Consider the following 25,144-nt stretch of genomic DNA (forward strand, 5'->3'; position numbering starts at 1 on the left):
TTTTTTTTTTTTGCAAAGTTTCCTTCTATTTTTCCTTAGTTTACCAGGGTAAACCTTCCAATAGTTGTACAAGTAAGTAGTCCCTGAGATATGGTGGTAATTGGAACTGGGATTGTTGTCACAAAATGATGCATTCATAAAGTGTGATGGCATGTGATCACATCACTTTGCGACAGCCTAGTTGTCATATAACCCCAAAACATGCAGATCATTAAGTGGAAACTGGAGGGAGTCCAAGAGAAGGAGCATAAGGATGCCTCAGGGGTGTGGGGGAGGCCTGGGGAGGCTGTGAGCAAGTTGTGGGTGGGCTGGTGTGAGCTCAGTGCAGTGTGAGCTCAGGGAGGCTGAGGAAAGAGGACATAGGGTGCAGGTACGCATGTGTGCAAGTGCAGAGAATCCAAGGGAAGGAGAGCAATTTGTGTGTGTGTGCGTATGTGTGTGAACATACAGAAGGAAGCCAGGAAAGAAGGGTACTGGTGAGTGTGTGCCTGTTGTGGTCCGCCAGCAGCCTGCAGAGCTGGCAACGGAGTCGGACAGCGATGAGGCTGAGGTGAGGCCAGGGCCATCGGGGAGTGAGGTGTGGACTTCAGAGCCTCCAGAGACTGATAGTAGAGAGGCAGAGGAAGAGGAAGAGTCTGTTCTAGTGCACGCATGAGAAGAGCTGCCGGAAGGCAAGAGCAGCTCAAGCAAAAAGGACAACTCAGGAGTAGGGCCAAGAGATGATTGGCCCCTCCCATAAGGCTTAAAACAGACCAGCAACAGCATTTGGGAAAACAATGTTAGTTGCTTCGTCTTCTGCTTCGTCTACGTCGTGCATTTATTTTTGTGACTTCTGAACGTTTGCCAAGAAAGGCCTTTGGCAGTTTGCCTAATTGGACCAAGGTTTGCGATAGGACTGAGGAATTTGTGTTGGAAGGAACTTGTTTTAATTTTGTTGAACTACTCTGGAAATGAAGTAATTCTCAACTGTTCGAATAAAGTTTGTTTGTTTCACGGGCGGAGTTTCCTGCTACCTACTTGGTCTGGGTCACAACAGTGCCTGAATGAGTGCAGGGAGGCTGAGGAAGGAGAACCTTAGGGAGTTCCTATGTGTGTTAGAGTGTAGGAACTGGGGAACAAGGGCATTGAACAAGAGCGAGAAAAGGGGGAAGAAGGTTGCAGTGCATGTGAGTGAAGAAAGGCTGGGTGAGGGGGAGAATTACCCAAGCGGCTTGGGTCCTTCCCTGCTGGCTTCCCCATTGACTTGCTTGTAGGAAATTGAGAGAGAAGTTCGGCAATAGCAAGCATGTAACTGCGGGATGCTGCAACCAGTCATAAGTGGAAACTGGTTGCCAAGCACCCAAATGTTGTACATGTGACCATGGGGAGCTGCAACAGCCGGAACTTCAAGGTTGTAAGTCTCTTTGTTCAGTACTCATAATTTGGAACATTCTGTGAATGAATGACCATAATTCAAGAGCTACCTATATTGTTTACATATAATATAGAAATATTTCAGAAAACAAAAGTTAATTAAACTTGTGTACTAAAATGAAATGTCCAAGAAAACAAAAACAGCTTCTCTTGCTGTAAAGACCACAATGTAGGCCAAGCAAAAAACTCTAGGAAGAACATTCCATAAGTGAAGACTTAACCTTTGAGCACTTATCACTTTCTTGTTGCCCTAGATTTGCCTCATTTAGGGAAGTAGGGAAACTGAAAGAGGGTTTGATGCAATGATTGTATCACTAATATAGGAGATTGTCCTGTCAAATAACCTGGTCTCAAGTCCTACTGAACTTTTAAATAGGGCTGGACATTTTTTTTTATTCTGAAGGTTTATTGATTCTTGTCCACTAGCTTCATATGCACATCCCATTAATATCTTTTAATCAGTTGGCTTTAGAAACGAACTGTAAGCCTGTACAGATGGCCAAATACCGATGTCATAGCATAATGTATAAAACACATCAAACAAGCTGCATATGGAAGTATTGAAGTTGCACAAGAAGAATACACAGAGCAAAACAAAGTCAGAAAAGTTCAATAAATAATTGTGTTTTCATTTACCCAATGTTGCAAGAGTTCAGGAGACTTTGAGCCAAATGTTATATTGTGCAAGTCATGCACTGTAAAAGAAGGTGATGGACTGTTTGCTGCATAAAATTAACTCTTTCCCTTCCCGTCAAACAGAAAACATGAGGGAAGGAATATCTCAGTGTTACTGCTTTGCATTTTTAGAAAATTCTCAAAGGAATTATAACACCCCACACGACAACCAGTTACTGATTATGTCTCGCCCTCCAACCGAATGCAAGTCTCTACTACAGACATTTTTCAAAAATATGTTGATATTTAATTAACCAAGGGATGTAGATTCCCCATCCTGTGGGCAGCAAACACTTTCCTTAGAATTAAATAATGGTTTGCTCTGGGTTTAGTCATTTTACAGTATATGGAGGGGGGGGGAAGCCTTTTCACTGTGCTCAGTTTTTTCAGTGGTTTCTGATGTTTTTTGAAATTGGTATCACCATTGCTGGGTAGAAATAAATTGGGGAAGAGAGTAAGTAGGGAAAGAGTTTGGTGTAGTAATTAAGGTGCCAGGATAGAAACTGGGAGACCATAATTCTAGTCCTCCTTAGGGTCAAATTCAGGTAGGTCATTGTGAGACAGCCACTTTTTCTCAACCCTAGGACAATGGAAATGCCAAACGATTTCCAAAAATTTTGCCAAAAAAACCCCCTGCTTGGACTTTTCCAGGCCATCAACAAGAGTCAAAACTGACTTGAAAACATAGTCTTCTCCAAACTGGATTCCCAATGCAGAACTAATCTGCTAAAAGAACTCTTTCCATGTATATTTCATCCACCCACTCCTGGAAAAGGAGGACTTTTAAAATTTTATCATATATTTTGAGAATGTCACCAGGACATTGTTACTCCCCACTCAGATCCATTAACTTTGTATCTCCCAAGTCTTAGGCAAATGCCAGCCAGCTCTTTTCCACAGTTCCTGAGTTTGATTATAGGGTTAAAGATTAATGGTATTTTATCAGGTTCCTAATACTGCTTTGCTGAACACTTGGGACTTTTGCCCTGGCTTCCTGGGTTAGACAGAATAGTTTGACAACAGCTGGAGGAGAGATCATTGGCCATGGCAGCAGCAACTTTGGAACATTTTTGTGGTTCTGTTTTCTGGGTAAGTGTTTTCTGGATACGTTTTCTGGGTAAATAAATCTTAGTCAGGATGACACGAAATGTAATCGTCATGAATTGTGAGAAGACATTTGATAACAGTAAAGAAATTTAATTTGTGGGTTGAGACAGCGTGTATCAGTTACTGATTTATACATATAGCAAATATGCACAAATAAGATTTCTATTGAGGCATTAACAAACTCGCTGTATATCCATTTTGAAACATTGACCTTACTGGTTTTAATTTACAGTGTCTTATTGGTCGGGACTTCAGAAATTAGTTACAGGAAAATGTTTACATTGTTTTCAATGCACATTATAACTATCATTTATGAATACATTCATTTTAAAGAAGAGAAATTATTTAGACTTTTATTAAAATTAAAATCCTTTTTATTTCACAAAGATGAAGAAAATGGGTGATCTATGTGAACAGTAATACAGGTTGGATGGTTGACTGATTCCATAAAAAAGCCCACTCTTGTAAAGAAAGCATGTCAGAAAAGACATTTTGCTTAACTTTGTCCAAAATACGCTAGTTTCCTAAATAGTTTTTGACTGGGTCAGTGTCTAGATATGTTGCTTTCCTTTTAAATTCTGAAGTTATATATCACATGATTATTATGTATGACTTACTTTTGTGATTTAGGTAGCATATATAAATGAACGAATAATTCTAATTGTCTCATGTAAATCTTAGTTTTATGAATTTTGGGAAGAGAACACTTCTGCTATATTTTGTAATCGCCCTGATTTTTATACGGTAGTTCAATTTTACAAGCCCAGACTAGCTTTTGCCCATTTACATGCCATCATGGCTTTTAGGGAAAAAAATAAAAAATGTTTGTTCTCCAATATTTCCCTAGGCAAGAGTGAAAACCTTGAGGTGCACACATAGTAAAGATCTCATATAATATGGCATTTATATTGTTTCCAGTTGGGACAAGAGGCCAAGATATCCCATGATAGATACTCACCAAGACAAGAGGAACCACCAATACACATTTACAGTATAGAATTGGAAAGCATAGCCAAGTGTTTCCAGGCTCAGCAGAGGAAATAACTAAATGTTTATGACACAGGAAGAGAGGGAGAGAGACAGGGAGAGAGACAGAGAGACCAATATTGAATATCTGAGGGTTGATTTCTATAATACTTTCATACCATCATTGTCATCACTTTCCAGCTGCTCAAAAACAGTTGGAAAATTATTTCAGATTGTTCATCTTCAGTTTGGTTAAATCAGGTATGTTGAGAATTAAAAATTAAAAATAACTGCTCTGCATAAGCTTCTGCAGATCTACAGCAACAGAAGCCTAAGTACAAAATCTTGTAGCTTCCTTGTCTAAAATGAAGGCAAGAGGTTGGGCATTGTCCTTAGAGCTCCTTTCAGGATCCAGTTCAGGTTGCTAGATGAGTAAACAAATGTCCATTCTTCTTCATTATGGTTGATCGTAATTTGGCTCTACTGAAGAGGCCAAATTATGTGAAATCATAAATTAGAATAGATCTGTGAATGGAGCAAACACCTTGAATTGGAATGTCTATGACTGGATTTTGATGTACACTACAGCGGCCTTTTGAATTTAAAACAACACTGAAAAAAGTGACTTATGGCTGCTTTTCACATTTATGACCATTGCAGCATCCCCATGGTCACATGATCAAATTTCAGATGTTTGGCATCTGAGATATATTTATAGTGTTTGCAGTGTCCCAGGGTCCTGTGATTGCGACCTTCTGACAAGCAAAGTGAAGCCAGGTTCACTTAAAGTGTCACTAACTTAACTACTGCAGTGATTCACTCAATCACCAAGACACGAAAGGTTGTAAAATGGAAAAAGCTGTGTGTAGAAAAGTACAAACTCTTTAAAAAATGTTTTCCGATGTTACCTTCTAAAATGAACTTAATTATAGATCAGCCATACTGTTGTATGTATAGAACAAATGAAAGAGGATGTGAACCAATGAAAAATAATAAAGAGATGTAGGGAATGGATATCAATGCAAGTAGTGTTTAGTAATCAGCAACGTTTAAACTGCAGTAGTTGCTGTATTTATTGGCAGAGCAAAGACACAATGGAACCTTGGGAAGAGGTGTAAGAGACAGACTTTTTATATTTTAATAATCCATTTCAAAGTGAGCCTTCAGCATAAATTTCTTTTGTTTCTTTGTTGTTACCCCCAGAATTCCTCTTTCCTGGACAACGATGATGCTGATCTGCCATTTTGCTTTGAACAGACAGTTCTTGTCTGGATCCCTCTGGGCTTCCTTTGGCTCTTTGGCCCATGGAAGCTTCTTCCCATGTGCAAATCTAAGCTGAAGAAATCATCAGTCACCAAGCTGTATCTCATAAAACAGGTGGGAGAGAAAGTCCTTTCCCAGAGGTGGTCAAACAGTAAGAGGGTACTCAACTTGAAGAGTACCATCATTCCCTTGAACTAGATATGATGTTAGAGATGTGAGAAAATTCCAGATGAGCATTTAAAATTTAAAAAGTTCATATTATATAGCATGAAATTATTGTTCTTGTTTTAAAATGTGTCCATGTTCTATATAGTTAATTGATGTACTACCGTATATGTGTGAGGGTATATGTGATTGTGAAATATAGATCTAAATGTAACTAAAAATAAAAGAGCAGGAAGAACAATAAAAAATATCCAGATATGATAGATCTAGAGTTGTCCGTAAATCAGTATTCTTTGATTTGCTAATTAATGTTAAATGTTTGTTTTTCCCAAAAGTACTAAAATGAATGTACTATTGAAATGTCTTGTTCTATGGATGAACTTAACTTAGTTTTGTAGCAATCTTGATAGTTATAGAATACAGCTATAGTCACATATTTTTTAGTGTTTTTTAAAGAAAAAAATTATATAGTGCATTAAGCAGTTGATTGGTTAGCTGTCTCTGATGAAATTGCAAGAAAATAGCCAAAAGCAAAAGTTGCATGGGATTTTTAAAAATTGTTGTTTAAGACATTTCTTAAAACTGAAGCCTAAGAATTGGCTGTATTACACTCATATTCACCTTCAACTTTATTAAGTGCATTTCAAAGGGCAGTGTTATTTTGTGTGGCTTTAGAAATATTTCTTTGAGTAAAGCATCTCAAATCCTGGTCTTAAAAAGATAAGTATGAATTCAACAAACGTCCCACATTATTATATTTGTTGTTTGCTAACATTTTTGGACCTTGTTTTAAAGAGGAAATCTTTCAGCCTGATTTCCATAAAATTTAATATTTAACTAAACAACCCTTGACTCGTTGGATCATCATTTCAGAGATAGCTTCCTTACCAGATTCCTCAATGTCTTCCAACAATTACAGAGTTTTTAATGTAATGCTTTCATGGGAAAACTTCTTAAAAATTCAGAGAGATATTCAGAGATGTATCTGCTTTGAAAACAGCTTATATTGAAATGTATAGCATAATCAAAACATCAGGAACTGACCACAGGAAATGTTTTATGACATTTTGTATTATTACCAAATTTCAATTCCATGAAAATCATGTGTTCTGGATTTTGGATACATTCTGTAAATTAGCACGTTTGAGGTACCTTGTTGCCCTATGCTATACCGTTTCTGTATTTAAAGGTTACATCGAGACAGACATGTCTGTTTTAATAGTATATATAGATAAATTAGTTTAGCTTAGAAGATAATATTGTGGAAGTTGACAAGCTGTACTTGAATATCTACTAAACAGAAAGTTTCTGTTCTGCTCTGTTTCTACATTGCTACATCTGGTGTGCCAGTTAGTCTCCTTCCTTGTTGGGAGACCCTTCAGACAGTCACTCATACCATAATCACCTCACTACTGCAATGTTCTTCTATGGAGCGTCCCTTGAAAACCATTCAGAGGCTTATATTGGTCCATAAGGCAGCAGTGCAGGCAGTGGTATGTGACACCTCTATTTCATAATTTGCACTGGTTGCTACTATGCTTTTGGGTGTGATTCAAAGTTCTAGTCATTCCCTATAGAGCCTTAAATGGCATAGGGCCAGGTTATTTGAGGACTGCCTATCTCTCATAGTTTCTGCCTGCAGAATTAGTGTAATTCAGATTCTCCTACATCAAACATTGCCATCTATTGGAATACAAGAAGTATACCTTCTCTGTTGAATACCTATTCTCTGATATGAGATTTATATAATTCCTACTCTGTTGGCGTTTCATAAAGCTTTGAAGACCTAGTTGTCCCAGACCTTGGGTTAAGATAGATTAAGCCTCTTGATGGATGTATTTTTGTGGCTCCCATTTTGCTTTATTTTGTGTTGGGTTTTTATGATTTAATATATTATGAACTGCTCAGAGTCAATAAATAAGTACATATTTACACAGTTGCTGTATTAAGCTGTTTAAGTTTTATTTTAATTATTTGACTACCACCTTACCCAGGTTTTGTATTATAGTTATAATTTATAGTTGAAACAAAACAGACTGACTGGTTGACTAAAGCCTAAGTGGCTGGTTTCATACAATGTTAAGGCACAACCAGATAAAACTACATTGTAGCTTAGTTTGATATAGATATACCAAGTCTTGTGTTAGTCTTCTCCAACCAGGAGTCATGTTGGGTAGTTGTTGACCAGCATCTCTATATACTTAATAGATAAGACTGTTGAGGATGTTAGTGAACATGCATCTCCAACCAACATAGAGTTTTACTCCAACCAAATTGGAATTTTTATGGAAGCAATTACAGAAAATGTTATACAGATACACTAATTAACTCTTCAGTAGTCAAGACACATTGAGATACTGCTGATAAACCATTGGATCATAATATACTTTTTGGATTGTACCAGCTGTCCAGCTTTAGTCCCATTTAGCAGATTTTTGCTAATCTCAGAAAAGCTATGCAAGATTGGACCTAGTTAGTATTGGATTTCCTGGACCACTAGGAATTCTTTGGACTGTAGGCTAGACTAGGAGGTTGTTTTTTAAAACAAATCTACAAACAGACAGTTGCAAACCACTACTGTTTTGTTGTCAGCTACTGGAACTTTGCCTTAGCAAGAACCAAGCTCAATACATTGCAGTCTTTAAGTTTTCCTTTATTTTGTGGTTTCTTCTCTTTGATGCTTTGTAAACTTTTTGGAAATTTGTTCCTTTGAATCCTAATGGGCAGCAATGAGTAGTAATTTATGTTACTCTCTCTTCTTTTAATCAGGTGCTGACTTTGCTGCTCTTACTGATGGCATTAACTGAAATGGTTTTTACCATTGTTGAAGACTCAGGGAAGCTACAGGAGCCTGTCTTTAGTAATGGAAGACCTGCTGTCCAGTACACAAATCCTGTACTCTATTCCGTCACTTGGGTGAGAGTCACTTCTTGCCATACTTTTATTCTGTATCAGGACAAAAGCATTTTTTATTTAGTTTTCTCTCCATGTTGCTGACTCCAGACTGATAAATTCAGCACCAATCTATTTCTATTATTTTAGACTAGTACTCATTAAAAATTTTGAGAGTGGATTTTCTTTAGGTCAATGTTCCCCACTCATGATGGAAGTGTTGATTCAGCACATCTAATGAGGTGAAGTTAGAGGGGACTGCATTAGAGGGAAGGGCAGGAGAGAAAATTCAAAGACTTTCCCCCAAATCATTGCATGTAAGATTCTCAATCAGCTTGTTGAGTCTGGTCATTTTCTTTTATGTTGTTTAAGAAAAAGAGTCCTCTTATTTAAAACAGATGTATCAGGTTTCACTCAAGATGCTTGAAGATGCTACTTTTATATAGCAATGGATGGAAACTAATCAAGGAGAAAACCAACCTAGAAATAAGGAGAAATTTCCTGACAGTTAGAACAATTAATCAGTAGACCAGCTTGCCTTCAGAAGTTGTGGATTCTGCGTCACTGGAGGTTTTAAAAAAGAGATTGGACAACTACTTGCCTGAAATGGTATAGAGCTCCTACTTGAGCAGGAGGTTGGACTAGAAGACCTCCAAATTTTCTTCTAATTCTGTTATTCTGTTATTTTGTCATATTTTCATCAGTAGATAAAATAACACTTTTGGGGTTTGCCCTGAATATATTTAAAAGAAAACAGAGTAATGGGAACAAAGTTTTCCCCCCATCATTAACTTCATCAACTCTGCCCTTTGCTTCATCCTCCCTGCAATTTCTATTAAATGCAAGTACTGCATTACTTGTCGCAATGGAGTTTGGTTTGTTACCTAAAGAAGTTAATCTTCAAGCTGCTCTCCATTAATAAGTTCCATGTCCTCCTGATAGAACAATTTTATGGGGCACTATTTTCTTCTGAAGGACTTAAGGCAATTTAAACTTATAACCTCTCTGCTTTTCTCTACACTGCAGATACTTGTTTTGCTGATCCATGATAGCTGTCGTTTCACTGTGTGCAGAGATTCGGGGATTCTTTTCCTTTTCTTCATGCTTTCTTTAATCAGTGGTATATTTCAGCTCCAGACACTTATCCGACAAGCAGTGCAGGTGAGAAGCTAAAGAGAGAGAAGGAGAAATGGGGTAATAAAGCCTCTTGGTAGCAGTTTTTCCTTTAGCCATGTTTCCACTGCAAATGAATAAAATTACTACATTCGGTTTTAGCTAACCATCTATCAGTTGTAGCTTCTCTCACTGAACACATTTAATGCTGTGTGGGTAGAGATTTGGGGACCATCATCTGTGGGAAAAGAAACCACACATAGGAGAGAGTTCTTCCAGGTTCTCTAGTTACCAGGCAAAATCAAGGCAGTTTTATTCTTTTTGGAACTTCCACTCATAATTCACATTTGCTTTCTTCTCTTGCAGGGCTCCATTACAGATGTACCACGTTTCAGCTTCTTCATTGGGTCCTATGGACTTCAACTTCTCTTATTGTCTGTTTCAGTTATTTCTGACGTTGCTCCTGAATTGAAGGAAGCTGCAAAGAAAGTGAGAGTCATTTGTCAAAAGTTTCAATTTGCAGAGTAATTGTCAAAGTAGGGAATAGTCATGGGCATTCTAGAGAAGGATGCCTCCTTTCAGACAGCTTCCCAGTAAAATAGGACTCTTTCCACCTACCAGTTCTACGGGAGCCTTAATTGCAGTTCGCCATAGCACCCACCTCATGCATTGTAGAGTGGGAGTGACTGAAATTCTTGTTTGGAAGATCAGACTGCATCACTTTGTTCCCTAAATGTTTAACCTTGAAAGTTCTGCCTCCTTTATTTCACAGAACCCAGAGATCACAGCCTCTTTCCTGAGTTCCATCACTTACCATTGGTATAACAGGTATGCAGTTCTACTTGGAAAAAGACAAGGGAGTGTCAACGACAATAAGCAATAGCATTTATATTTTAATCTGAGATGCTGGCAGTTCATGTCATTGCAATGTTACCTGTGGTTGCAGGGACAAAAGGGTGAATATGGATATTTCTATTGATTGGCTATATTGTGATTACAGAGCAAAGAACAAGACAACATTTCTCAAACTTCCTAGCAGTTGTATGGTCATGGTGGGTTGTCAATACAGAACTTTAGCAAAATGGAAATAGGGTATAGATCAGCGGTGAAATGTAAAATTTTTACTACCAGTTCTGTGGCCGTGGCTTGGTGGTGGTGGGGGGTTTAATGTGACTGGGTGAGTGTGGCCAGCTTTTTTTTTAACTTTTAAAAGCATTTTTTCTACAACCTGTTCGGCCAAAAAGGTTGTAAAAAATGCGTTTAAAAGCCTCTGATGATCAGGCAACTCAGCTGGGATCACCAGAGGAGCCTTTTAAAAGCATTTTTTTTACAGCCTCTTCGGCCAAAGAGGTTGTAGAAAAAATGCTTTTAAAGGGTTCTGACGATCCCAGCTGAGCCGCACAATCATCAGATGCTTTTTTTTTTACTTTTAAAAGCATGTTTTCAAAGAAAGTAAAAGTAAAAGTAAAAAAAGTAGGGGCCGGTTTAGCTCACGCTGGTAAAAGCCTGTTATTAAGAACACAGTAGCCTGCAATTACTGCAGGTTCGAGCCCGGCCCAAGGTTGACTCAGCCTTCCATCCTTTATAAGGTAGGTAAAATGAGGACCCAGATTGTTGGGGGGGCAATAAGTTGACTTTGTAAAAATATACAAATAGAATGAGACTATTGCCTTATACACTGTAAGCCGCCCTGAGTCTTCGGAGAAGGGCGGGGTATAAATGTAAACCAAAAAAAAAAAACAACCCTCTGATGATCACATGGCTCAACTGGGCAGTGGGTGGCAGGAATTTTTCCTACCAGTTCTCCGAAGCACCCGCCTCGATCACTACCAGATCAGGTGATCCAGTCCGAACTGGGAGCATTTCATCCCTGGCATAGATTCTTATTATTGCTCAGGATTGACATCCCTTGTGCCTCACATTTCATTGCTAAAGCTATACAGAGTAAGCAGGATGTCTGGATTTCACACTGATGGAATTTGCTTACCTTTCAGTATGGTGGCCAAAGGATATAGGAAACCATTAGAGATTGATGACCTCTGGGATTTGAGGGATTCAGAGAAGACACAGCAGGTTTATTGCACATTTGAGAAGAGAATGAAGACTGGGGTCAGAAAGGCTCAACGAAAACTAGAGATTTGGCATCGGAAGAGGAAACAGCATTTGGCAGGCACTGACCTCACAAATGGCTTGAGCAAGGCCCAGAGTCAAGATGCATTAGTTCTGGTAAATATTACTACTTTGTGGGAAGTCTTACATTTTATTTCTGAAAAATGGCAATGATGGAAATGGGAGAAATTTAGGACATGAAATTTTCCACTATCTGCTGTATCACCTGGTAAGATTGGTTCTTATCATAGGTGGTCTGTCTGGAGGACTGAGATAAACAGATGCTTGATAACAAATTTTGCTTTGAACTTAGGAAGAGAAGGAGAAAAAGCCCAAGAAAATGGCGATTGCTGGAGAACAGTCCAAAAATTACCATGCTAAACACTGGTTGATTTTTGCTTTGTTTCAAACTTGTGCTGGAAAGCTGCTGAAATCTGTGGCACTGAAGTTGCTACATGATTTTCTGGTGTTTGTGAACCCACAACTGCTGAAGTAAGTCCTTATTTCAGGTTTTATTTTAAGCCTCACTGATCCGATGGATTAACCCAGAACAGTTAACAAAATTTATGGTGTAAGATTGTGTCAAATTCTGCTCAAAATAGTAGATAAAAATTAGAAAATAAACATATCTTAAATATTTCCATAATTTTTGAGACAAATCTTTTTGCTGTTGCTGTTTTGCAGGATCCTATCTGGGTTGGTCACTAGAGGTGATCAAACATTCTGGTTGAGAGAGAAGTTCTCTGAGGATGGGCTCCAGCATGAGTCTGAAAACTTGGAAGACTAAACCTCAGGCCCCAGTGACCGATCCAGATAGGATCCTGCAACATTATTCTGGGAGATGTATATTTGCCTTCATTCATGTTGCTGTTTTATTTCTATTGTCAAATTCACTATACAGAGACTAAATGTTATTCTGCGATGTCTCTTCTGCTTTTTCAATATTTTTGCTCTCTACATTTTGCTATCGTATTAAATATGCTGTCCAGCTCTTTCTAATACTATCCCAAGCCTCCAAATTCAGATTCAATGTTTTCCTTCCACCAAGGATATGAACTGTCATGGATGCATCATATCTTAAATTGTTCTGAAAGTAAGTGGAAAGGAGGAGCCAATCAATAACCTTTAAGTCTATTTTTCAGTATCCTCAAAGTCCTCCCTTTGCTATGATTGCTGAAAACCTAATAGCACAATTTACCCTCCCTTGAGGAGGAAAATTATGGAATAATCCCTGAAATGGATGTACTATAGGTATAAAAAGGAGATAAAGCAAAACTTGATCCAGCAGTTAGCCCTTCCCAATGTATGTTATGGCTTTAATCCATTTTACAGTCTTTAGCCACCCCCCACCCCCAATTAACTGCAGCTTTCAGTGATTAAAAGTTGCCAATGCCAGTTATAGATCTTAAAGTAAGCCTGCAAAATAAATACCTCGTTCCAGATTTCTGCTTTAAAATTGTTAGGATAGTTTCATAAGTGTCCATATCACAGCATGAAACTGAAATACTTTGGCCACCTAATGAGAAGGAAGGACTCACTGGAGAAGAGCCTAACGCTGGGAAAGATTAAGAGCAAAAGAAGAAGGGGACGACAGAGAACAAGGTGGCTGGATGGAGTCACTGAAGCAGTAGGCATGAGTTTAAATGGACTCCAGAGGATGGTAGAGGACTGGAGGAACGTTGTCCATGGGGTCGCGATGGGTCGGACACGACTTCGCAACTAACAACAATCACAGCATATCATATTTGTGACTAGGACCTGAAAACAAGTTTGTCCCAGTTTAACAATGCAGCTGCAATCCCACTTAATTATTTGTAGGGTATGTTACAGGTAAGCTGCCCAAGGCCTTGTGGCCCCTGCTAGTGTGACTCACTCACCCGCCAAACTTGCCTCGCTTGAAACATCTCTGGATTCCTGAGTGGTGGTGTTTCATTTCTCACCATTCTGAGTCAGGAAACAGAAAGATACTATAACATAAGCTCTGAAATAGAATTAACATGGTTTAGAGAACAAACAACCCAACCTCTTTAAATCTCAGAAAAGAAAAAGTTAAATTGCACCTTCATTCATGTATGTGATATAATCTGACCCACTTTGAATCATTACCCCCCAATACCTACTGAGGGTATGGTCTCAGTCACTGTAAAAGGTTGGTCTACTTTATTACCCAAGACCATATTCCCAGAAGAAATTAATCTGGCTCCTGTGTGAGTCTCAGCATTAATGGCTCCGATCCCTCTGAGCTTAATGGATCTTATTTCTGAATTGATATACATAGTGCAGAATCACAGATGATTGAGTCTTGTAGGCCATTTAATCCCAAATATTCCTGGGTGCAGTCCTATGTGGGATACTCATTGCTTGCATTGTACAAACCTGATTGAGGACTCCATGAAGGACAAAGCTGGTATAGATAGAGTCAGCAGAAAGTGCTCTTGGTATATGGTCTCTAAAAGTCTCTATGGCATTTGGGGTGATGTACAGGTTATCTTTTCTTATAGGATGATAATCAACTTTGCATCTGATCCAAAGGCCTACCTTTGGCAGGGCTTTGTGTTCGCAGTGCTGCTCTTTGTGACTGCGTTGGTGCAGTCTCTCTGCCTACAGCAGTATTTCCAGCTGTGTTTTGAATTTGGAATGAATTTACGTACTTCTCTTATGGCTGCCATCTACAAAAAGGTCAGTTGGCTCTTGAACTGCTGGGAGTGGATGATTTTCCTAATGCTGGCCAATCTGTGCTAATAGGATGCTTTCTTCTTATTGGGTCTGTGTGTAAAAGTTGAGTTTGTTCAGCACTGCTGTAGATCTGATGCTTCTGGATCTTTATATTGATTTATATATATTGATTTATACATATGCATACACATACATACATACATACATACATACATACATACATACATACACTGGTACACACCCACTCACCCACTCACACCCACACACATACTAACTTCCGCTTTGAGTTAGCTGAATAAAATATTGCTCCTAACTAATATACTAGAATGGTCTTCCCCAACCTTGTAACGTTCAAATATTTTATGCTTCAATTTCTCTTCAGTCCCAGCTCACCTGGCCAGTGACTTGTTTGGTTAGAGATAATTGGGGTTTTGATCAAAGCAATTTAAAGAGCATGAGGATGCAGATTAATGCATTTGAAAAATATTCTGTTGTAAAACCTCAAAATCGATTCTGTTCCCAGGCACTTACAGTCTCCAATGTTACACGGAAAGAATCAACAGTGGGCGAGACAGTGAATCTGATGTCAGTAGATGCCCAGCGCTTCATGGATTTCACACTCTATATGCATCAGCTGTGGTCATCTCCACTGCAGATTATTATATGTCTTGTCTTTCTGTGGACTGAGCTGGGACCCTCAGTGCTTGCCGGGATTGGTGTGATGGTGATACTTATCCCTTTAAATGCTGTGCTGGTCACTAAGTCCAGGAATATTCAAGTGAGTACAGGTTTTCTTTTTCAGATGCTGTCATGAAGGGTAAGCATAATTGGAATTTGCTGAAGGCCCATGTTTCACCAAGAGCCCATTTGAGAAGTGCCTCTCAAGGAAGCTCTTCCTTTTTACCCCTGCATTTAGCTTAGTCAGCTTTCTGGCTCAAAAAACAATGCTAGTCTGATGGAGGAACAGTAAATGAAGATGCTTTCCATCTTGAGGTAAATAGCTGGCTACACTGAAAGAAAATAAGCAAACAAATAGTGAATCTGGCAGCAATGCTGAAAAGAGGAGAAGTGTTATTTATTTATTTATTTATTTATTTATTTATTTATTTATTTATTTATTTATTTATTTGACAAGTTTATTCAGTGTCACAACAAACACATAGGTAGCTTTGGATGGCTTACAACATTGAAAAAATCTGCCATATAATAAAAACCCATAACCAGTCCTCCCCGCCACCTCCATCCCCCATGGCAGCAATTTATTCCGCCTGTTAATCAACTCTATCTCCATTCATTGTCCCTAGGCCTGGTGATGAAACTGCATTTTTATGGCCTTTTCTAAAAGCAACAGGGTGGGGCCAATCTTACCTCAGGGGGAATGATATTCCATAAAAAAGTGTCACCACTGAGAAGATCCTTTTTCATGGTTCCAACCAGGGGTGAAATGCTCCTAGTTTGGACCGGATCGCGCGATCCGGTAGCGATAGGAGCAGGTAGTTCGGAGAACCGGTAGCAAAAATCCCTGCCCCCCCTCACTGCCCATGCCTCGCTGTTCCTCTTCTCTGTCCCTGAAGCGCTCGGTGGTGATATAGCTGCAAACGGCCTTAAATGATTGCCGTGCCACTTCAAAGGGCCGCACTACAGCTGATCAGTGCTGTAGGCAGCTGGTAGACCAGTGCCTCTATTTTTAAAGAAGGTAGACCGGTGCCTGCCAAAAAAAGGCACTTGGTAGACCGGGGCCTCTTAATAAAACAATTGGTAGACCGGGGCCTCTATTTTTAAAGAAGGTAGACTGGTGCCTCCCAAGTTTTGTATATTTTATTATTTTTATTATTTATTATTATTGACCCTGCCCATTCAGTCACCTGACCACCAAGCCACACCCACCAATTAAGCCACGCCCACAGAACCGGTAGGGAAAATTTTTAGATTTCACTCCAGGTTCCACCAGATGTATATCCCTAGTAGATGGGCCCCATAACCCTGCCTTCCTGTTCTGATGGACCAGATGTATATAATAAAGGAGAGGTGGTGCTTCAAATAGCCTGACCCCAAGCCATGTAGAAGTTTAAAGGTGATAACAAGCACCTTGAATTGTACCTGAACGCAGATTGGTAGCCAGTGCAGCTCCCGCAGAGGAGGTGACACATGTGCATGTCTAGGCTCATACAGTTTAGGCTGCTGAATTTTGAACTAATTGAAGCTTCTGGTTACTCTTTAAGAGCAGTCCCATGTAGAGTCCATTATAATAGTCAAGACGAGATGACGAGAACATAGGTGACTGTAAGAAGGGCACTTTGGCCCATGAATGGGAATAACTGGTACACAACTTAAAGTTGTGCAAAGGCTCTCCTGGCTACAACTTCTACCTGAAGCAGGAGTTGCAAGTCCAGGGGAACACCCAGATTTATGCACTGGGCAATCTATGGCAATGCAATCCCATCCCATCCATGACACTCCAAGAGCCAAAGAGTCCCTAACCCAGAGCCACTCCATTTTGCCAGGGTTAATTTTAGCCTGCTGCTCTCCATCCAGGCCTCAAGAGACCTCAAACAGGCTCCAGGCACCAAGAGAGGATGGTCACAGAATTGCTTAGGTCACCATGGGCTGAATATTGGTGCAATACCTCAGCCCATGGTGACAGATGAACTCCCCCAGTGGTTTCATATAGATATTAAATAGGAATAGAGAAAGTACCAACCCTTAAGGGATCCCAGAAGGCAGATGTCAGGAGCTAGATCTCCCACTCTTGATCAGCATCGACTGAGAATGGCCTTGGAGGAAGGAAATAATTAAGACAACGTAGTGCTCCCCACCACATCCAAATCTCCAGTTTATAAAGGCTGTATTTCCAGGTATCTTTCAATTCCTGGAGCCATTTCTGTTAATTTGCAGTTGAAGTTTCAGAATCGTCCTTCTTTCACTCTAGACTTTGAATCTTATCGAGGTTGTCCCAAAAGTAAGTGATACATGTCACTTGCTTTTGGGACAACCTCTTTGTCCCCACTTGCATCCTAGGATATTGAAAGCACCAGCTGATGTCTGACTGAATTGTTTCATAAATCCTAGAGAAATTAATATTTAGAAAGACTATAGAAAAGATTACAAAGAGATTATCTATAAAGCACGTTGGAAATAATATCATAAATACCAGAACTTAGCATAGATTTTTTTTTAGTACAAATTTTGCCAGACTTAATTTTATCTCATTTCTTGAATAGACTGAGGGAATATTGTTACTTGACATCAGTAATGCATTTCACAAAGTGCTCCATGACATGCTGATTTGCACAGTGATTAAAAGTGAGGTGACTGTCATGACAATTCAGTGAATGGCTAAGAAAATCATGCTCAAACACCAACTGCTCTTCATCAAATTGGAAAAAAAAAGTAGGGTACTATAAGTCACTAGTTCCTATATTCTTTGGTATTTTTATTAATAATTGGTGTGATAAAATGAACGCAATTTTTATCAAACTAGCAGATGAAATAAAATTGAGAAGGATACCTAATACATTTGAAGACACAAATGGAATTCAAAAGGTTTTGAAAGTTCTGATAGATTAAGAAATGGGTTAAAAATAATAGAATGAAATTTAACAGGGACAAATGCACAGGTTCTACATGCAATGGGTACATGGCTTGGCAATAATTCATGTGAAAAAGATCCTAGAATAATAGAATAGAATAGAATAGAATAGATTAATTGAAAAGTAAGTTTCAATTGGATGTTAGAAAAAACTTCTCCAAACATGGGTTTGACAGTGGAATCAGTTGCCAAGAGAAGCGATTGAGTTGCCTTCACTGGATGTATTCAAGTGGAAACGAGGCATCCATTTTATCCAGGATGCTTTAATATGGATTTTGCTCTAAGCAGAAGAGTTGAATCACTGTTGTGGATGCCCTGCACTTTCATTTTTATTATTCCATGATAATAAAATAATAATTTTTACTTGATAATCCTCAACACTACTATTAGCATCATTTTCACCCAGGATACACCCATTTTCACCATTACTCTACAACATTAGAGTAGGACAAAGTAGGACAAAGCTGTAGTCCCTCATTTTCCTTTCAGAAACAGCAGCAAATCCCATTGATTGTCTAAGGCATTGGTTCTGAAACTGATGGTAATGTGGGCCAACTCTGAGGGTAACAAGGCATTTGTAATTGCTTGTTTGTAAGTGAAGGATTTGGTTTGGGACTGCTGCTGCTGAGATGCTTGAGTAAAATAACAGAGTCTGGGTGGTTTTGTTTATTGATTTGAAAGAAGTGATTGGATCAAAGCATTTCAGAACTGTTGGTCTAAGGCAAAACAAAACCAATCAACCAGTTGAGGTGTACTCATAAACATCTAATATTTTATATGTTTCTGTTCTCAGCTATGATATGTACTTCATTTATTTTATCAGATGAAAAATATGAAGCACAAGGATGAACGCATGAAAATAATGAATGAAATTCTTAATGGCATCAAGGTGAGCAATAAACTGATTGCCATCAGTGGGGCTTTATTGCTTATCTTGCATTGGTTAGTCTTAGGTTTAAAGTAGAATTCTTTTTCCTGTTGGGATACGTATTTCTTCACTTGTACTTTGCTCTATAAACATCACTGGATAGGGCCAAAGGCAAAGTGGAGAGAGACAAAGAAAAAAAGAAGCCTGAAGCCATAGTAAGCCAAGGTTGTAGATTTTTCCAGTCATGGTATAAATCAGAGTAAACAACCTTTTGAAGGGATCATAGGTTTTTTAAATATATATTTGGGTGGGGTGATCTGAGGCTGTAGTGGGTGGAATAGGAATTTTAGGATTGGGTTATTGAGAAATTTGAAAATGTTCAAAATCTGTTTCAAGGGCTAAACAACTTATTGTGTGTGTTCTGTCTAAAACAGCAGAAAACCACACTACTAATTTGCAGTAGAGTACTTAAGGATGCCTTAAGATTTATGAACTGTATATCTCAGTTTAAATAGACAAGTAGTACGGCAGCTGTGATTTACCTGAAGTCCCTCTTAGATTAGATCCCGAAACAAATATGTGACAGTATCTATGTTTTCTTTGAGTATTATCAGTGTACATATTAGGCCAGGGGTGTCCAAACTTGGTCCCTTTAAGACTTTTGGACTTCAACTCCCAGAGTCCCTCAGCCAGCAAAGCTGACTGAGGAACTCTGGGAGTTGAAGTCCAAAAGTCTTAAAGGGACCAAGTTTGGACACCCCTGTATTAGGCCAATGGGCTGGGTGTTGCCCACCTTAAAAATGGAAGCAGAATGAAATGAAGCCATCTCTTTTGTTTTGAATTGTTGCAGACCTCAGTATGACTGAGCCTCATATTTGATGAGTATCTGGAGTTTTTTTGTGCTTTCTGAACTTGGTTGTTTGATTGCAGACGTTTCATTACCCGACTAGGTAACATCATCAGTGCTAGTAAGTGTGGAGTTTGTTTGTTACATACAATAGCTTGCCCTGCCAGTGTTGGTGGAGATGTGATTTCCTCCATTTTCCCCACAATTACTAGCACTGATGATATTACCTAGTCAGATAATGAAACATCTGCCAGCAAATAACTAGTCTCTGAGAGCACCAAGGACTCCATGACTCAACTCTGAGCTACATGTGTTCTTTTCTGTTGATGAGTATCTTTCAGATCCTGAAGTTCTTTGCTTGGGAGCTCTCATTTCAGAAGCAAGTTGAAAAGATCCGGGCTTGGGAACTGAAAGGGCTGCTACACTTTTTCCATCTACAATCAGTTGGCATCTTCGCCTTTTCTTGTGCACCTTTTCTAGTAAGACAATCCAGAGAATGGGATGGGCATTAAGAAGAAGAAAGCAAGTAAATGAAATGTAAAACACAAATAGAATTGTGTTTCAAACACAAATTGATTCTGTTCATACTGATAGATTTTAGTGAGGATGAGTCCTGCAGCAATTTAGCAATTTCTCACATGGCCTTGTCTTGCAGGGTTTTGGTCTTAATGCATGTGCAGGACAGCAGACTAGGGAAAGATGGTTTTGGCTAATTTTAATTAAGAGGGATAGCCAAAGGTTTGTTGACTTAGAACCAAGGCAAAATTATGAAGATGGCCTGTCTTCAGTTAAAACATTGGCTTAAAACAAAAAATTACACTCTGAGCTTGGATTGAAGACTGCAAAAGCTGAATGTACTTAGTGCAAATCCATGACCATCCTACTAAAAAAAATCTCAAGGACTGAAGGTTAACTGTAGGTCTGTTTCACAAACTACCATTTTACCTTCCCATATTTGTTGCTCTCTGGAAACCCCATCAGCACTGGAATCAGTCAGACATGAATGGAACGGCATATAAAACTAATAAAAATAAATAAATTTTCAAGCCAATGCTAGCTATGAATAATGAGTTTGATAGCCAAAGACAGTTGATAACCGGATTGAGAAAGGCTGATTCAGACTAAAGCAGGGGTCTCCAACCTTGGGCCCTTTAAGATTTGTGGACTTCAACTCCCAGAGTTCCTCAGCCAGCTTTGCTGACTGAGGGACTCTGGGAGTTGAAGTTCGCAAGTCTTTAAGGGACCAAGGTTGGAGACCTCTGGGCTAAAGAGTCTAAAGTGCAAGCAGAAACTTAACTATAATCAGAAGTAATTAGCAAATGATTAATTTTTAGCTGTTTTAGAGAACACTACATTACTTTAACGATAACCATTTTAATTTATTTATTTTTATTTTATTTATTTATTTGATTTTTATACCGCCCTTCTCCCGAAGGACTCAGGGCGGTGTACAGGCAAATAAAAACAGACAAGACAATATTATATAAAATGCAAAATTAAAAAACTTATTATAATTTGCCTAAAAATTTAAAATATATAGAAAACTAAAACCCCATTTAAAATTAATAAAAACTATAAAATCCATAAAATTTAAGCCAGCCCCGCGCGAATGAAAAGATGTGTCTTCAGTTCGCGGCGAAAGGTCCGAAGGTCAGGTATTTGGCGTAAACCCGGGGGAAGTTCGTTCCAGAGTGTGGGAGCCCCCACAGAAAAGGACCTTCCCCTGGGGGCCGCCAGCCGACATTGCTTGGCGGACGGCATCCTGAGAAGTCCCTCTCTGTGAGAGCGTACGGGTCGGTGGGAGGCATGTGGTATGTTTAAGCATGAATTAGAGAAGGAATATTATAGTTTTTATTGCTGGTAAGCTTGATCTGGTGTAGAATTGGCAAAAGTCAGACCTGGATGGGGAAATAGTTTTATTAAGTTGTTTAAATAAATATTCTAGTCTGGATCTATTGAATATATAGGATGACTCAGAACATATGAACATACTAAATATGTGCACTTTCCTGATTTCTGCAATACAATTTACAGCTTAAAAGCTAGTACCAAAATCAACATGTGCATTAATGTATATCACAGAAAAGTCTTAACTATATTAATGCAGATATTATAATAGAAATACTGTATATGAATGGGCATGTCCTATGGAAAGATTTGTTTGCAAATAATGCGCACACTAGGAAAAGTATGCACAAAAATATATGGATTACAAATGCTTACCAAAAATGTATGCAATTTTAAAAAAACAACACCAAAGCAGAATTGTTTATATGGGAGGAAAAGTGCAAAAATTCACATCTCTCACTGATATTCTAAAACTCTGTCCGGGTTGTAGTCTCTCCTTGGTGGGCATTTCTCCAGATTCTTAAGTCGTTCTTTAGAAACTAAACAACCTTAATTCAACCATTTTCAATTCCTTTTTTTCCCACTTCTCTCACTAGGTCTCTGTAGCTACCTTTGCTGTCTATGTAATGGTGGATGAGAACAACATCTTGGATGCACAGAAGGCCTTTACTTCTATAGCACTCTTCAATATCCTGCGCTTCCCACTTGGCATGTTTCCACTAACACTATCCTCCATGGTGCAAGTGAGCAGCCTTACAAGGAATATATACATCAGGGGAGAAGGAGCCTGACTTGAGAATTAATGCCGATCTCTTTCCCATATTTATTTTGTATTATTGGCAAATAATTCCATTAGAATGTATATAGAGCTTAAGATATTACAAATTTAAGTTCAGTCACCTATATGACTGGTGTTCCTCAATCTGACTTGGAATATTGAAAACTATGAAGTAGATTCTAGGAAACATCCAAGAAGACTGCTTGGTGACCCTGGAGGTGTCATGCCTGACTTTGTCTTTAAATTTTACAGGTGAAAGTATCTACTGATCGACTAGAGCGGTACCTGGGAGGTGAAGACCTGAACACTTCAGCTATATGGCATAATTCCATCCCTGGTAAATTACGTTTAGGATTCAGGCTTGGGTGGTCAGAATAGGCAAAGCTTTTGAGAAAATATGCAGAAGTACAAGTGTGTTTGTGTACTGGGTCTGGGCTGAGTAGTTCTCTCTCCTTAAGGTTGATATTGCCCTCTCTTTTTCTTCCAGCCTGTGCTGTGAAATTCCATGAGGCCTCTTTTGCCTGGGACCAGGATTCTGATGTCACTGTAAAAGAGTAAGACACCATATAAATCAGGCCTCTCCAACCTTAGCAGCTTTAAGATTTGTGGACTTCAACTCCCAGAATTCCTCAGCCAGTAAAGCTGGTTAAGGAATTCTGAGAGTTGAAGTCCCGAAGTCTTAAAGTTGCCAAGATTGGTACCCCTGATTGTGGGGACTGTGGAATGGGGATTCTTTTTATTCAGTGACATACTGAATTGGGCACTAAACAAACAAACAAACAAACAAACAAACAAACAAACAAACAAACAAACACATTCTCTTATTCTTAGAGGCACTGCTTTACTGGAGACTATACTCTTTAGCCTAGGGACTGACAGCCATTTTTTAAACTGCCTCCAGGCATTAACTTCACATCTGTTTATACGGCATTCTTCTTAACAGCATCACCTTGGAAATTGCTAATGGAAGCCTTGTAGCCGTAGTGGGGTCTGTGGGATCAGGAAAATCTTCATTGATATCTGCCATGTTGGGTGAGATGGAGAACATCAAGGGACACATCAATATTCAGGTGAAAGAAACCTTTTTTTTCTTGAATTAAATATGGACTATGTAATAAATAGAACAAAGTGCTCTGGTAGAATCCTGAAGCGAGGTCATTGTTTGGAAGCTCACTTCTGTTTAAAAACAGGAATAAAACAAACATCCTGTTCCGTTGCCAGTAAATAGTTCTACCAGAGAGTTTCTATGCCAGCTTATTCCCTTGTAGAGAGATTTTCTATAAAGCTGGACCTTCAAAACTCTGAATTGTTGCCTGCCGTCTGAAGGAATCCAATCCAATCCCTCACCTGATTGTTTTAAAAAAGTTACTCTACCACAGACTCTGCCAGACTTAAGTATTCAGTGAATATCCTTTATTTCCGCTGCACTCCTCCTTTTTCCAACTGCTGACAAAAGACAATAGTTCTTTCCAGTTTCTATTTTAAATAGCTGAATATAATTTTTCCATTTCTTTCAGGGCTCTATGGCCTACGTGCCTCAGCAAGCATGGATACAAAATGCCACTTTGAAAGACAACATCCTTTTTGGGTCCCCCCTAGATGAGACTCGATATCAACAAGTGCTGGAGGCCTGTGCTTTGCTTCCTGACCTACAATTGCTTCCAGGAAGAGACCTGACTGAGATTGGAGAAAAGGTATCACCGCTGAGCTCAGTAATCAAAGAAGTACTGAAAGGTAGAGTGGTGGGAGCCAGTATATTAATTAGTTTAATTTCTGCCAGATTTATCAAGAAAATTTATCACACCCTCATCAGTCTTATTCTCCTATCTTGAATGACTGGCTAATACCATCTCTCTAATTGCACCAAGAAACTCTAAGGCTAGCAAGCAAACAAATACTTTAGGCTGCATGGTGTAATCATCTTGATTTAAGTAACCCTGGAATTGTGCAAACAATATCACTGGTATGGATCATAGAGAGGTTCAGTGTTCTTTCTTTCATAGGGAATTAACTTGAGTGGAGGTCAGAAACAACGTGTTAGCCTGGCTAGAGCTGTATACAGCAATGCAGATATATACTTATTGGATGATCCCCTCTCAGCTGTGGATGCCCATGTGGGAAGGCACATTTTTGACAAAGTGCTTGGGCCGGAAGGATTGTTACAGAATAAGGTAAATTTGTACTATGGATTTTGTTTTGAGGATTGTGGATATTTTGTATTTGTTATTATTATAAAAATTAACATATATTTCTTTCTTAGAAGAAAATAATAACATAGACCAGAACATAGCCCATATAGGAAACTTGTCCTGTACCATTCTACAGAAGCACATGAGCAGGGTTCAATATGTTTATTTCACACAGTCAAATCCCTTTGTCATTCCCCAGATCCCAACTGCAAGTTCAGTCCTTCAGAAGTCTGTTTCCAACAAATCACATTCCTCTTTGCTTCTAAGGCATGGGGGGGGGGACATTAGCCAGGTAAATCACCCCAACTCTCTTGTTTCAAAGCATAGCACAGGCAAACATGGTTCCATGAGTTCAAGGCACAACAAATTCAATGCAAAGTCAATAGGTTCAAGGCAGAAGGAAAACAAAACAGAGTTCAAGGAGTCAAGGCACAATGAAGTCAATGGGAAGTAAGGAGGTTCAAGGCATGAGGAAATTGACATGGAGTCCAAGGAGTCAAGGCACAATGAAATCAACAAGAAGTAAAGCAGTTCAAGGCACAAAAAATCAAGAGCATGCACAAAATGACAAATTGCGATTGGTTGTCTCCAACAACCAACCAACACCCTCTGTCCACTTAAGTCAACCCCGGCTGATGTTTCTCAT

The 25,144-nt window shown here is 39.0% G+C and overlaps 1 protein-coding gene across 2 annotated transcripts in view; it reads left to right on the plus strand.

The window, feature by feature from the left end:
* The window catches only part of ABCC2 (ATP binding cassette subfamily C member 2), a 44,162-nt gene that overhangs the window by 713 nt on the left and 18,305 nt on the right, over positions 1-25,144 (plus strand). For both annotated transcript variants that reach the window (XM_058187076.1, XM_058187077.1), the window contains exons 2-18: positions 5,365-5,538; positions 8,359-8,505; positions 9,508-9,642; positions 9,961-10,083; positions 10,367-10,422; positions 11,589-11,820; positions 12,017-12,195; positions 14,205-14,382; positions 14,903-15,157; positions 18,792-18,857; positions 20,025-20,162; positions 22,128-22,274; positions 22,562-22,646; positions 22,797-22,863; positions 23,253-23,379; positions 23,827-24,003; positions 24,313-24,480. In XM_058187076.1, the coding sequence (XP_058043059.1) occupies positions 5,482-5,538; positions 8,359-8,505; positions 9,508-9,642; positions 9,961-10,083; positions 10,367-10,422; positions 11,589-11,820; positions 12,017-12,195; positions 14,205-14,382; positions 14,903-15,157; positions 18,792-18,857; positions 20,025-20,162; positions 22,128-22,274; positions 22,562-22,646; positions 22,797-22,863; positions 23,253-23,379; positions 23,827-24,003; positions 24,313-24,480 (2,337 nt within the window). In that variant the 5' untranslated portion in view covers positions 5,365-5,481. The remainder of the gene's footprint in view (positions 1-5,364; positions 5,539-8,358; positions 8,506-9,507; positions 9,643-9,960; positions 10,084-10,366; positions 10,423-11,588; positions 11,821-12,016; positions 12,196-14,204; positions 14,383-14,902; positions 15,158-18,791; positions 18,858-20,024; positions 20,163-22,127; positions 22,275-22,561; positions 22,647-22,796; positions 22,864-23,252; positions 23,380-23,826; positions 24,004-24,312; positions 24,481-25,144) is intronic.

This window comes from Ahaetulla prasina, chromosome 6 (assembly GCF_028640845.1).
Source record: "Ahaetulla prasina isolate Xishuangbanna chromosome 6, ASM2864084v1, whole genome shotgun sequence".
NCBI classification, from domain to species: Eukaryota; Metazoa; Chordata; class Lepidosauria; order Squamata; family Colubridae; genus Ahaetulla; species Ahaetulla prasina.